This window comes from Clytia hemisphaerica, unplaced genomic scaffold (assembly GCF_902728285.1).
Source record: "Clytia hemisphaerica strain Z4C2 unplaced genomic scaffold, Clytia hemisphaerica genome assembly, whole genome shotgun sequence".
NCBI lineage: Eukaryota > Metazoa > Cnidaria > Hydrozoa > Leptothecata > Clytiidae > Clytia > Clytia hemisphaerica.
In genome coordinates, this window is record NW_027104321.1 from 259,315 (window position 1) to 270,288 (window position 10,974).

At 36.0% G+C, this 10,974-nt stretch overlaps 1 protein-coding gene across 1 annotated transcript; it reads right to left on the minus strand.

The window, feature by feature from the left end:
* Positions 1–5,609: 5,609 nt before the first annotated feature.
* Positions 5,610–10,622, minus strand: LOC136817618 (transcriptional regulator ATRX homolog). The gene is made up of 7 exons (XM_067073941.1): positions 9,670–10,622; positions 8,697–8,783; positions 8,006–8,229; positions 7,650–7,714; positions 7,181–7,272; positions 6,708–6,805; positions 5,610–6,185 (listed from the first exon to the last, which is right to left on the minus strand). The coding sequence occupies exons 1-7, from the start codon at positions 9,923–9,925 to the stop codon at positions 5,865–5,867; spliced, it is 1,143 nt and encodes a 380-aa protein (XP_066930042.1). The 5' UTR covers positions 9,926–10,622; the 3' UTR covers positions 5,610–5,864.
* Positions 10,623–10,974: the final 352 nt, after the last annotated feature.

Below are 10,974 nucleotides of genomic sequence, written 5' to 3' on the forward strand. Positions count from 1 at the left end.
AAACTTTTCCAGGTACCCACACAAGTTGAAACTTTAAAAAAAAATCTATCAAAAACTTGAAAACACTAAAAAATCTGATGCAAATATAAACAAAAACATTCTAACTTGCACATTCTTATCACATGTAGAATAAAAGCCTTCTTGTATAATCAAACTCTGAAAATCTTAACTCAAAAGATTATTTATTTCTTTAGGAGTATTTCAAAGGGCATGTGGAGATGGCCCTTCCGGAAAGCTGTGGCTACAAGACGGAGACCCGCGTCAAAATTCAAAGGCTGCACGAAAAGAGTGGGAGAAGCTTGGATGTGAAAGTTTTCAATTCCACCGCGGTCACCAGACATGAATCCTATAGAAAATCTTTTCCACAACATTCGGACTCAGCTAAGCGAAGATCCTTCAACCAACAGATCATGCACGAGACTTATGAAGAGTTTGTGGCACGTATATAAAAAGAACATTCCAGGCGTACCCAACAGATATCATTGATAAGACTATTGCTACGATGCCACGTCGGATGGCATCAGTGATCAAGTCGCATGGTTATCGAACAAAGTGGTAACATTGTTTATTATAAAACTTTTGTACTTAGGTTAAGGTCTTAGGTTTAGCTGAGTCTGAATGGAGATTTTGAACAAGAGACAGACACGACACGGTGAAAATTTTAAAATTTTACTGCGTTCAGTGGTGACATTCAACCCGACACACACGACACGGCACTTTTTAATAATAAATAATATATTTATTATTAAAAAAATTGCCGTGTCGTGTGTGTCGGGTTGAAAATGTCTGCGGACTACAATGGTTTGATTGTATTTTGACTGTGTCGTGATCATTTCAAAAACAAAATTTCAACACAAAGTCTTTAAAGAAAAACAAATATCAACTATAGAACAGCATAGGATGTTGAGAGCGTTTAATTGAAGCGCCCGTTGAAGTGTCCATTTTCATCGTAAATTCCTGATAGCACAAGGCGCGCAAAGCATCTCGAACAGGGTGGCATGTAGATAGGGTTAGTAATGTTTCTTGTTACTTTAAACAAATGCCAGCGAGAATCCATCATCTTTGTTTCACTTCGTCAAGAAGGTTAAACTTTCTAAATTCAATTGGTGTTTTGCTTGTAGCGAAGAAGGGCACATTATTCTTGCGGTCAATCCTAAGATCGGTTGTAAAGACATTTCTGGGCGGGGCAGATGGACGGTCGAACCCTCAAGCAATAAAAGAAAGTCACTCCACGAGATCATTTCAGGCGACCAACGAAAGTCATTTAGGTACACCACTTCTGCTTCTTCAAGACCCACCCAGCAATATCTATTATTCGCGGGATTTACAAAGGCATGAAAGGAAATTTCAAGAGGGTCAAGGAGGAAGGATTTCCCACAATGGGTAGGGCCACAAATCATCACATTCGTTCCTTTGCGGCGGCCATCTTTCAATGCCTTTCTCATGATTCGCGCAAATTCAAGGTGGCAAATATCATTTGACGACAATATTTCACGGGCACAAGCATACCAAGTGCAAGCATCCTGTCTTTCGCAAGGATCAGGCGAGCGGAGTCTGTCACGCAAAATGGTGAGGCGGTCTTTTGCGGCCCTGTTGACGGCAGCCTCTGCTTTTTCAATGTCCCAAGTGGTTTTCACAAGGTCGGCCAAAGACTTAGGATTTGAACTGACTACAAAATTGTACAAATCAGGCTCTCCGCCCAACTTACGCTGCTTGGAAAAGTTTTGTACGGCCCTCTCATCTTTTAGGCCTTCAGCCAAAATGATTTCCGCAACTTGACTTTTGTCCAGGCGGCGTTTCTTGACCACGGGTGAACCAGAGGGGCTAATGACAAAGATTTGCGCTTGACCGAACACTTTTTGGCAAAGCTGTTCATTGCCCTTGCGGTCTTTGGTGTCGAATGTAGGGTGGTGTGACCTGGACTCCTTATTACTGCATGGATGGGTTTACCCTTGGAGACATAATGGTAAGCGGCAACATACCCACATAACTTTGTAGAAAAATTAACAGAGATACCTTCATTTTCAAGGATTGTAATTGTGAACTGGTTTCCATCGCCTGGAACCCGTTAAGTTTATCGACATGTGAAAGTGGGTTCCGGAGTCTTGGTGCTTATCTTCGCAGGCGGCCCATTCCCTGATCTCCTTCGAGCTCTTAACTTCAGCGAACGCTTTCAAAACAACATCTACAAATGTTCTAACAGTTGGATATTTTTGTCGGTCCGCTTGTGAATAGGTTAGCAAATAAGTTCTGCGACTGGAACTGGTAGTGTCGTCTTCCATTTCAGCACTCATTGTTTATCTTTTGCTTTTTATTTGTACTCTGTAAATATGTAAACAATGTAAATAGTTTAGTTATTTATCTTATGTTTCATTTTTATTTTACTTGGAAATTTTTAGTGGCTGACTGCATTTCCACTGGCTCGCTAATAGTCGGGCCAGCTGGTCTCTGCTTGTTTTTGCCCAAGTCTCACAGGTCCCACAATCCTGTTCGAGTTACCATATTTGGAAGTTCAAAATTCCCGCTTTTTTTCGATAGAAGGATAGGACCCGAGGAGCGGCGCTAAAAAGTTGGCGCGACGCGCCGGCGCCCGCGAGCCTGTTTGTTTACAGTTGTTTTGAGCTATAGCAAAGTGTTGGTACAGTGGTTTTAAGCAATGACTATTAGAAAAAAGTTTTTTTTGGCGCGCACATGGCTTCCAGAAGCCTTTTTTCGTGGGTCTGATTTCAGCAGGTAGGGTAATTCCTTTTCAATTCTTTTTCTAAAAATTCAGACAATCGGTCAGGAAAATAGTGGCAGAAAACTCTTTCTAATGATCCCCTTCCCCCAAATATCAATGTTGGGGAGTTCTGAGCTGGTAGAGGGGGCATGAGTCAGTCTATAACATTGATTTAAGGGGGGAGGGATTCAGAACTATGAAAAGATCTCACTTTTGACTCCACTGCCAACATATTAACTGACAGATTGTAGTACTTGTTACCGTGGCCCACAAGTGCAAAGAGAATCTTTTTTTGCTTGGGGGAATCTTTTTTCGCTTGGGGGAATCTTTTTTTTGAGTGGGAATCTTTTTCTTTTGGTGGGAATTTTTTTGTTTTGAGGAGGAATCTTTTTTTTTGAGGGGGAATTTTTCTTTTTGAGGGGAATCTTTTTTTTGATAGGGAATTTTTTATTTATTTAGGAAATTTTTTTTTTATTCAGGAAATTTTTTGGGGAATAACTTTTTTTAAGGGGGAATTCTTTTTCTTTTCTTCTTACGAAACTTCGCCACACAACTCGTCACTTTCCTTCATTATTCAAACCGTAGAATACGTTTCATGAATACTGTAAATTCGGAATTCGTAAAGTTGCCTACTTAAAACAAGCACACAGTGTGAAATGTAGATGGTCAGCCGTAATAAAACGCGGATACAAAGAGTTCGTTTACAAGCATCTCAAGTACGGGGGCGGTCTGAGAATTTTCGGTAGGGTTTACAGTCAAAAGTTTCATTCCGTTCGCATGTCGGAGTGCTTCACGCACACGAGCGCTTCAGTTAAAATTATCGAAAACAAATTTAAATCCGCCCAGAAAATTCATGTAAACGCGTTTATTTTTTAGTTCGGGACACTATTTACGGGCCGATGTCTGAAGATCCCAAATCAATTTACTGGAACTGATTTCTCTAAATTTTCTCAAACTACTCTGCATTTTGCTTTTCAGATCGGTTGTCAACATTCGGCCCGCTTAAGTACTACAACCACCCCCAAACCGAAATTACCATTCAAACTGAGCTGAAACAAGAAAACAGCTCAGAACGGTCTGAATCTCAGACCGTACGACAACCAGTAAACGGGCTCAAAGATTCAATCCGCCGAAACACAATTATTAAGTCACTTTCTCTTGGTAGACCCCACGATTCTTATCTAAGCCTTGCCAATTTTGATAACAATGAGTTCGAAAAGCATCAAAATCTGGTAAATTCCAAATTTATAAAATAGCTGCTAACGAGGAAAGTTTGCCACTGAAAGTCCACCTGGAGTTTAGGGAAGGAAAGATGTTGACAAGGCTAGACGGGATGAAAGGAAAAACAAAAACAAAAGCAAAAGTTGAAGAGAACAATTCCATATCTTGTGTTGTGTTGTGCTCTTCCAGAAAAAGCTCATATGAGGGGAGGGGGTCTGAAGAATATACTGTTTGGGTGTATAAAAAAAAGTTGCCAATTGAAAAATGTTCAAGGGTAAACTTTTGTTTCCAGAGGGTCAACGACGGGGTAAAAGCTGTGACCAGGAGTAAAGTTTTGAAATATCCAAGGGTAAATCGCTGAAAAAATAATATATGAGTAGAGCCCCCATTTTCTTCTGGAAGAGCCCATTTCTAACTAAAAAATATACAGGAGGTACAATAAAAATAAAGGCATGCAAAGTACTATTTTAACTATTATATTTAAAACTTTAACTCTTGCTACAATCAAAAATTGTTTCCCTGTTCTGACAAAAGAGACTTTTATTTTGTGTCACCCGAGGATAAAATTTGCATAGAACAGTTCATGCTTAAAGACACGGAAGAAGAGAAAGGCTGCTTCAAATTTTGGAACAATTTCAATTGCACTCAAATATTTTTTCTTTGCTGGTGGTTACGCTAAGTGGCTTGATGTAACATCAGGAGAGTAGCACAAGTTAAAGCAAAATTCTGTAAATAACAGCTGAAAAAGAATCTACGTGTGCTCAGAAAAATGTAGCCAATTCTTTTGTTTAAAAATACTGAGTGGGCAAAAAATGGGACTTTATCCGAATAATTGGTACAACAATTAAAAAACCCGTCAATCAATTTAAACTTGAAAAACTTCAAACACATTTGGATCATGTAATTTAGTCGATTTCTACATATTGATATTAAAAACTGTAACTAAAGCCAGTGTATTCGAATAGTCCCATTTTTTGCCCACACAAGATTTAGCAGCATCACTTTCCAGTTACTTTTCCTTACTTATATAACACAATGTGCACTGGGTGAAAACCGAAATTTCCAGTTCATTGGAAATACCAAAAAAGACCAAAAAATGTCTGGAAATTCCACATTTTTTGGTATTTTTGAAGGTACGGAAATTTCAAATTTTCCAAATTTGGAAACGCCACTATGTGACATTCGCTAAATTCCCAGACTTTGAAATGTCAAATTTCCTGATCTTTTTTATGTTTTAAAATTCATCTTTTTTGGGATTCTTGGGGAATGGAAATGTCAAATTTTCCAAATTTGGAAACGCCACTATGTGACATTTGCTAAATTCCCAGACTTTGAAATGTCAAATTTCCTGATCTTTCTTATGTTTTAAAATTCATCTTTTTTGGGATTCTTGGGGAATGGAAATGTCAAATTTTCCAAATTTGGAAACGCCACTATGTGACATTCGCTAAATTCCCAGACTTTGAAACTTCAAATTTCCTGGTCTTTTTTAAGTTTTAAAATTAATCTTTTGTTGCGTTCACAGAGCATTAAAATGTGACTTTCACAAACTTGAAAAAGTTACAAAAAGGTCATCTTTCAAAATAAGTTTCAGTATGAAAGTAGAAGACCTAAAATTTGCCTGGTAAATAAGAATCTTCAAGTAGAAAAAATTAAACAAACTTTTAATCAGTTTTAAATGTATCTTTTTTCAAACAATGAAGATGGCCCGTCAAAAATGCTATCACAAAAATAAAAAATTATGTATAAATGGTTTAATAAAATATAGCAACTTGTACTAAAATGAAAATAATGTCTATATAGTAAAAAAATTTCAGTTTTAGTCTAGAGAAATATGCAAAGTATATACATTATCTGGTATATACAAGATGTTTAAAGTTTTTTTTTAACTTTCATAAAGATCACAAAAAAACAATAAAATATATCATTGACTTTTACGTACTGCCCATTCGGTCTTGTCTGGGAGCTTTCTAGGCATTCCTCTTCCGCTAATCAGTCCAATTTTTCGCGATACTGTTTGCCGTCTAGAATTGGCTGACATTTTGTCTTTCGTTTTCTGGTCCAACCGTTCAAACATATCATCACACATCGTTGATCTCCATCTTAAAGGTCGCACACTAAAACTACCGTCCAGTTCATCCTCTTCAGACGACATGAAGTCCATAATAAGGACTTTGAGTGCTGTAGCCCTATCAGCATCTTTGAAAGGTCCATCTTCTAATGCCTTCTTGCGTTTGTTCAATTTCTGAAAAGGAGAATAAATTGTTTAAAATGCACCGTCACTTTTGATTCCCTGTCATGCAGTTCTGCTCTGGTCTTTCTAAATACCCTCTAAATACTGCACTGATGTTTGGAAAAATTAATCCTCTAGATGGATTTGAAAAAAACATCAAGTATAGAGGGTGACAATTTTTTCTGGAGCCAGGTGTGGGAATTTAAAGGGGTAAAAGGATTTTGCATATCATCTAAATAATAAGGGGACAAACTTGTTTTGGGTGACATATATGTGTGTTCTTGCTGCCATATATGTGAATTAATCGCAAAAAGGAAAAACTGGCAATTTTTAAGTAAGAATCCAAAATTAAAGGCATTTTGAGGCAACAAAATTATTGACCAGGATGGGGAAAACTAAAGGGGAGAAGGAAAAATATTCATTGCAAGTATGGATGGGCACACTGAAGGACACCATGAAAAGGTTATTAAAACTAAATGATAATTCACCAAGTTCTGCTTATCTGATTTTTTTTTGCAAAAACATATCATTTACCTCTCTCTTTCTCCCATTAAGTTTGGCTGTATTCCTGCTCTCGTCATTCTTCTTTGGCTGATAATATTTGACAGAATTGTAGTAAGTGGCAATGGCAGCTGAAAGAGACGAGAAAAAATTATTTTATGACATTTGAGAAAATAGACAAGGATAAAAGGTTCAGTCAGAGCCTTGAGAATTGAAATTTTATCACATTAAGTTCATCAATAGCCTCTTCTAGAGAATGCCCATACATCTTAGGAACATATATTACTTATCTGGGGGTTAAACTTAGGGGTTGCTTGTCGCGGGTAGGGGATGTCTGAAAATTGTAATATCCTACATCCATCAAGTGACACAGAGAAAGAAAGAAGGCTTCCTCCTAGCAAATTTGAAGAATTTACAAAAGTTGAAACACATTCTTCACAATAACGCAAGAACCATTCCAATGGTCAAAATTTAAAGTTGAACATACATGTATTTAAAGCACTTACTGTCAGCTTCTTCTTCGGTCAACGAAGTATCAAGCCCATACAAGTCCAACTTCAATTGCTCCACCAAACCTTTGTTTGATCCACTATGCACACTAGAAAAATCATTTTTATGTTTTACTAACATAAAGCAAAGTTTTAGATTCCATAAATGCACCTGAGTGTATAAATGTTCCAAATGCTGAAATCATTTTAGTCAAGCTTTATCAAACTACTTGGTGTCTGGGTAAAGTCCCTTACACCTTATGCTTTAATCACAATTAATGGAACTGATATGACTTTGAAAAATTGAGGGAATTTGATGAAAGTTATTTATCAAACTCAATGAACTGTTATCATATAAAACCAGTTTGATAAGTTTTGATGATATTTAAAAAGAATGAGTCACAACTTTGATTTTCAAAAATAAAGTTTTGTAACTCATTCTTTTAGTCGGTTTATGATGTTACTATTGACTTGAAGACTGCCTTACCCTGCTTTCAAATCAAATTGTTTTCCTTTATCCACCATTTCTAGATAGCAGCTTTTCACATTTGTCTAAAAAATCAAGTGTTGTAGTTTTACTGCTACAGTTTTTTGAAAATGAAACAGACTTAAAAGTAAGTACTTTATGTATGGGCTTGCGCTTTGTGCCACCTAAGAAATAGATAGATGTGCAGCCCATAAGACCACAAAATAAAACTAGGGGATGTTCTCTCCATTCAGCAAATAAGCATCCAAAGCTATACTAGCTCATAACCATTATAGTTTTTATTGCCTTTTAATATGTAATTTTGGTAAATCTGGCTGGGCAAAGAAAATTCATTTATAAAATAAACTTTTCCATACTTTGGTCATTTTTCGGACTTCAACTTTTTTCTTTTTTCTTGACTGTTTCATTTCCTCAACTTCTTCTTCCATATTCGACAATTTCTCCTCCATCCTTTCATATTTCCTCTCCATCCTTTCCAACTTCTTTTCCAAACTTTCGTCGTTCTCTTCCATGGCTTCTATGCGCTTCATAAGTTTTATCTGCCTAGTATTGATTCTATCAATGTCATAGTCGTTGAAACCTAAGAAAACAAAACAACAAGTTGATAATCAGGGAAGGTGAATCATTTTATAGGAGAAAGGAGTATCTATAAAGTTTTCTCTCAATCAAGAGGGACCTCTTTATTTGGAAAATCACTTAACCACTCATAGTGTACACCCTCCATGAATATGTTTCGCAAAGTGAAGTCACCCCAAGAAAAACTCTATATTTTAAGAGCCTTCATGTCTAATTTGGCATAATGTAATGGCCCAAGTTATACTTTAATTATAATAATTTTCCAAATAATAAGTTTTATCACAATTGTTTTCAGAAAGGTTTCAACTTGTAACAAAATAACTTGCACATTATTCAACTTATTCAACACAAATATAATAATAAAATATTCCTCCTTTTGTAAGGCATTTTCCCCATTGATTGGTGATTATTAAATAGGCTCTTCCCCTGCTCTAAGATCCCTTCTACCCTTAATTAACTACCATTACTCACATGCTATTCCTGTTGTTGACCATTCTTGTGTTGGTGTATCTCCTGTATGTTCAACTACAATTGGTCGCTCAGCAATGATAGGAGGAGCTTAAAAAAATGAAAGAGGCATGTATAACGGCAAGCTGGGATATTGTTTGGACAATAATTGTGATGATTGTTGACAAAAAGGGAAAACTAAAATAGTTTAGAGAAGTACTACACCAATAAGCAGGTCAGCTTTCAGCTGACACTCATCTCCCTTATTGCGTACAGACTAAGTAGATGGCCTCTTGAAACACACCTCCTTTGTACAAAAAAATTATGGTTCTTCCTTTAGATATGAGGCGTTTGAGTGATCTCCTTTAATTAATTTCATCTATTTTTTATTTATATTTTAAATTCATTTCATACAGTCAGGAGTAATACCTTAAACACGGTGTATAACTTGTTTAGGAGGTACCTTAAACAAGGTACAAGCATATACCTTGTTTAAGTAAGGGTATTTTTAAAGATTTCCTGAAAAAACATCGATTTTAATGTGTTATAGGAAAAAGGGCATATTGAATTTTAGCAAATAGGAAAGAGGAGTCTTTGATTGACCAAGTAGTGAAAAAATTATCAAAATCTACAGTCGTCAGGTACCATTTTAAATTGTTTTGTATTTTTTGTGTAAAGCTCTTTCTACACCCTTTAAAAAAGCTGATTTCGTTTCATGTAGACTGGACTTTAAGGTTGTTTTAAGATTGTGATCAATTCCGGCTGTGGAATTTACTAAAAATCACCATGGCAATTCAGTTTCTTGTGCTCTTTCCAATGGTATAGAAGAGAGAGTGCCTAAATAGGAAGTATCGTACAATAGAAATATGGAATTCTTACTTGAACAAGGTATACGCCTTGTTTAAGGTATTACTCCTGACTGTCATATACCTACAAGCTTCAGACTGAAAGTGTCAAAATAGAAGTTTCAAAAATTTAACAATAATTAACATCTTACATTTACTTCTTTTTGAAGTAGGTGTGCTTGCTGGATCTCGTTTTTTTAAATGTTTTGAACAACGTAATGGTGTGCTTTTGGGATCTTGTTGCTTATCGTTTTTTGAACATGATGATACAATGGAAGAGCGCTTCTTTAGTTTTTTCTTTGAACAGTTTGGATTTTGAGACTCGTCATCGGCATCAGTTGGATTGACAATGTCGTCCAGGCTGCCTAGAGAGTTTTCTTGAGCTCCAAAAAGTTCTGCATCAGACATGTTGACCTACAAAGAAAAAATTCTGCATCAGAATTGTTCAAAATTTTGGAGGTAAAATTTTCAAGCAAAATTATAGGCAGGGCTGTGTCTACAAGAGACCAAAAAGGGCACTTTTCTACTGTTTTTTCCTACGGTCTGGCAAAAACAATTCACAATCTTCAACTTTTAAATTTGTATAAAGTCTGACAGGAGCAAACATTATAATGATAATCGATTTCCTAATTTCACTTACTATAGGATAAGAAATGTGTGAGTCAAAGAAGTAAGTAGTCCAGTATAAAAGAAATTTTCTGAAAAAATAATTGATGTTCACTCCAAAGAGGTTGAAAGTTAGAAAGGACTAGAAATGTGAATTTCACACTTTTCAATCTGGTCTTTTAGTCCAGGGAGACTAAGGCCTAGTATTTGGGGTGTTTGACTTTTGCACTCAGGCAGGTTAATATGTTAAGCCTCAAGCCAATGCCATAAAAAGTGAAACAAAAAATACTCCCCTTTTCTCAAGCAATAACCACCAGAACACATAAAATCGATGCAATATTGGTTCCGAAGTCTTTCAAATCCCGTTAGGTAAAGATGATATGATGAAATATTGAAGTAATCTTCTTTTTCATTAATCCCAGATAATGAATTTCCTTCTTGCAATACCACAAATTTTAACCTACAAGACCGCTGTGCTTAAATGTCAGCGGTTTCATCCGTGTGAAAAAGTGCGCCAATTTTTTTGTAGTAATACGTATAAACAACAGACTATAAATCTTTTTGACTTTTAGGTAACAAACACTTTTAAAGAAGTATTTTGAAACGTAATCTTAATATTTTAAATCATTTTGCATATTTTTAAGGCCAATTGCTAGTTAATTGAGCTTTTGATATCTTGAATTAAAAAATGAATTGTTAAATTATGGTCTGTAATTTAGTGTATTTGATTACCTACTACTAAATGTTTTTTTTCCCGAACAAGATACTACGCGGAATTAAATATATTGGTTCTGAACGGGGACTGGAACTGAAACAAAGCTTTTGGATTCGAGAGGTAATCCAATAGGTAA

Excerpts from the sequence above, each read along its gene's own strand:
- LOC136817618 (XM_067073941.1), bottom strand. The coding sequence starts at position 9,925 with ATGTCTGATGCAGAACTTTTTGGAGCTCAAGAAAACTCTCTAGGCAGC. Across the intron at positions 8,230-8,696 it reads GTCAACAACAGGAATAGCAT|GTTTCAACGACTATGACATT; the intron begins GTGAGTAATGGT and ends TTGTTTTCTTAG. Across the intron at positions 6,186-6,707 it reads TTAATGGGAGAAAGAGAGAG|AAATTGAACAAACGCAAGAA; the intron begins GTAAATGATATG and ends TCTCCTTTTCAG.